The sequence below is a fragment of the Opisthorchis viverrini genome (assembly GCF_000715545.1).
Source record: "Opisthorchis viverrini unplaced genomic scaffold opera_v5_96, whole genome shotgun sequence".
Lineage (NCBI taxonomy): Eukaryota > Metazoa > Platyhelminthes > Trematoda > Opisthorchiida > Opisthorchiidae > Opisthorchis > Opisthorchis viverrini.
Genome location: NW_008751749.1, coordinates 276,858 through 280,015, shown reverse-complemented (window position 1 = coordinate 280,015; position 3,158 = coordinate 276,858). Strand labels below are relative to the sequence as shown.

The following is a 3,158-nucleotide window of genomic DNA, read 5'->3' as shown; positions in this document are numbered from 1 at the left end:
TTTCGCGTTACCACGTGTTGTACCCAGGCGTGTGTCGCAAACTAAGATCGATTTCCCACCTTCTTCACGCTTTCTTTGGATTTGCACTACTTCTTGCAACAGTTTAGACAGAGGTCCCCATAATTTGAGGTTTGTACCCCTTTTAGTACGTAGTTCATACATGTGGTAACGCATCTTTTGATAAATCTCAAGAATCCAGAATTTCTGGCTTGTAATTTTGCGCGTGTGGGCTTTCCTGAATACGTCGAAGTATTCTTCAAAGAATACACTGTGGAAGCAGCTACATTAGGAGGATGCGATGGTCAAAAACAATTCCATGAACAAACAACTCTGATTTGATTTTTTGGTCTCGCTAGGCATATGCAGGATAGATTCGCTCTAAGTACAAGTCTGAATTTCCAGCTAGCTTGAATGCGAGAAAACAAACACCCGTATGACGGCTATTCGCATTCTCACTTCGTGAGCAATTCGCACGTATCAGAGTGCAACTGCGTACATTTGATAGATAATCGTTTCGCCCAATAAATGCTGCGCTACAGTATCTCAAGTTGCTTTCCGAGGAAGACTGATAACGCGAAATCTTTGGATGTCACCAAATGCAAAGTTACTTGGACGTTTCATAGACGAAAAGGGTGCGAACTGTTCTATCAAACGTCTTTTGCGTGGTCTCATTCGGTAGCTTTGTCGTACACTTCCGTTAGTAATTTACTTACACCAGCCACTACGATTAGTTTCCGCACCAATTCGTCGGAAGAATAAAACGTTCGCTAGGAATGACCGGGATGCGGGATAATAAGGCGATTACACGTTCCACTTTATCATCGTATCAGTGTCAAACTATCCTTATCGAACACCTCCCTCGTTTCCTGTCATGTCTGGATCTGCACAAACGATTTTGTGAACAGTGAATTTATCAGCTTCGTGCCACTAAAGCAGAAACGGAATCGAATCCATAGCCCAACTAACAGAGGGAGGAAACTATGCTCTGCTGACGCGCTCGAGCAAGAACTCCGAACACTCACCAACGTCCTGGGAGACAACGGGCTCCCGATAAGTTCATTACAAAGCATATGAAGAGCGGAGAAGCCAGCACCGTCACCGCCACAGTTGGAAGAAAACCCGCTTACATCAGCCACCCGTTTAAAGGCGATATATCAGCTGATCAACTGAACAGAAGACTTTCCACCAGTCTGAATAAAGTTTTCCCGACCGCAACACTCCGAACCTGGTTAACCATCAATCGTTTGTGCCCCTTTAATCTCAAGAATAGAGTGCTTGCCCACGCCCAAAATATGTTAGTTTACTCATTCTCTTGCTGCTGTGCAGCAGAATACATTGGACGCACGGCTAGGCAACTCGGCCAAAGAATGAAGGAACACAATCCATCCTGGCTAGCTTCTGGAACTAGGAGGACGATAACCAGCTCTGTAGTAAAACATTGAGCTGACACTGCACACAACGTGATACCCAGCCAAAGCTTCCGCGTTGTTTACAATGCACCGGCTAATCAACCCAGATCAGTACAGCAACGCACAATTGCAGTGGCTGAAGCTTTCGCGGTACGACATCGCGACCCGATCCTTTGTCGTCGAAAACGCTTTGTTCCGGTGTTGTACTTATCATGGTCTAACTCCCCTCCCCTCACACATGCACCTTGTGCTGAACACACAACTACAACAACCCCCGAGCTGACTAGCTCAAGTCATCCTATTGGCGACCTGAACTAATGGTTCTTTGATAGGTAACCAATGTCATCTCACTCGATCCCCTGTCCATTTACACCATCCTCTCCCAACCTTTGTAACTGTATGACTTGAAAAGACCTTACCGAAAACATGTTCGTCAACTCATCTGTGTTCTTCAGAAGATTCTCCGTAACTTTTTCAGTGCATACACTTGATGGGGTGGCGAAATAAATTCGATGTAATTTGCAAAACTGCGCTGGAAGTTCTTTCCAGGCAAGTCCAATGCAAACGAACCTTACGTTTGAGAACTACTCACTCGAGGAGCCAGAAAAACCGGGATCACGTGATGTGAATTCCGTGATTGAAGGATGAGCATCGCTCAATCCTGTCTAATAGCGATTCAGTTGGGCTACTCATTAGGCGCTGGGAACCAAAAACAGGCTGATCTTGTGCTGTTGACCGCAATGTTGTACGCTCTAGTCTCTTGGCCTTTTGGAATAGACGTACTCCATTTATAGGACACACCTCACACCACTGTCAAGATACAATGAACAACATATGCCATCATACTCCAACTTTACGCCGATGTGTGGCTAATATTTCAGAGTTTCTCCTTGTTCGCCTTTATGGACAGCTTCCATTCTCACTGAATTGCACACAAAAACCTGAGATATTTGGCATCACAAAAAATCCCGCGCCTCGTGAATCGATAGCTGTATGCACGGGGGGCTCACCAATAAGGAAATCAGTCAACGCAGATCCTTTAAAACAACGGCAAAATGTCATCTTTTGACAAAGCTAACCTCCAGTTCTTGACCTTCAGCAGAATGCACTTTCAAAATCATATGGCACTGCTTGTTCTGAGTGAAAGTGAGAGACTTTGTGTTGTCCAACACAGCCATCAAGTGTTTCTGCACAGCTCCTGGGTCCGAGGCTTGTCCAAGAATCTCAAGCAGAACTGAATCAGACACAAAGAAAAACCGAGGAAACAACATCCGTTTACTTTCCAAGTATTTGGAGAGAGAATGCTGACAAGACTCCAGTTGATCACGTAGTCTGGGTAGCAGATCTTGCAACGATGAATCGGCGGTACAGTATGTGACGACGTTTTGTGCATCCAGAGCACGTTCCATCAAGCGAACCCAATTCCGGTCAACGACGTAGAACTTTTTGGCGGCCTGTGGCAACTGCTGCGCTACGTCGCTCCCAATAAAAACAGCCTCAAGATAAACCCACAGACTTTGAACTTGCAACCAGAGTTCCAAGGTTTCACAAGTCGTGCTGAGCAGATAGACCCATTGTTGGATATTTCCACGAAAAGGCACATTGTATCTAAAGATACAGGAACAAATATGGTTGGGTTACCATGAAGACCTGTAAAGAATTTCCCATAAAAAATTCAAACTAAATATTCAATTATCCACCAACGAAAAGTCCCCAATAAAAAGAGCAAATATCTATCTATCTATCTAT

The 3,158-nt window shown here is 44.7% G+C and overlaps 1 protein-coding gene across 1 annotated transcript in view; it reads right to left on the bottom strand.

The window, feature by feature from the left end:
* Window positions 1–2,467: 2,467 nt before the first annotated feature.
* T265_05121 (hypothetical protein) overlaps window positions 2,468–3,158 on the bottom strand; it is a gene marked incomplete at both ends in the record, with an annotated part of 74,014 nt that continues 73,323 nt past the window's right edge. Inside the window, one exon of the mRNA XM_009170045.1 lies at window positions 2,468–3,017. Coding sequence (XP_009168309.1) covers window positions 2,468–3,017 — 550 coding nt within the window. The remainder of the gene's footprint in view (window positions 3,018–3,158) is intronic.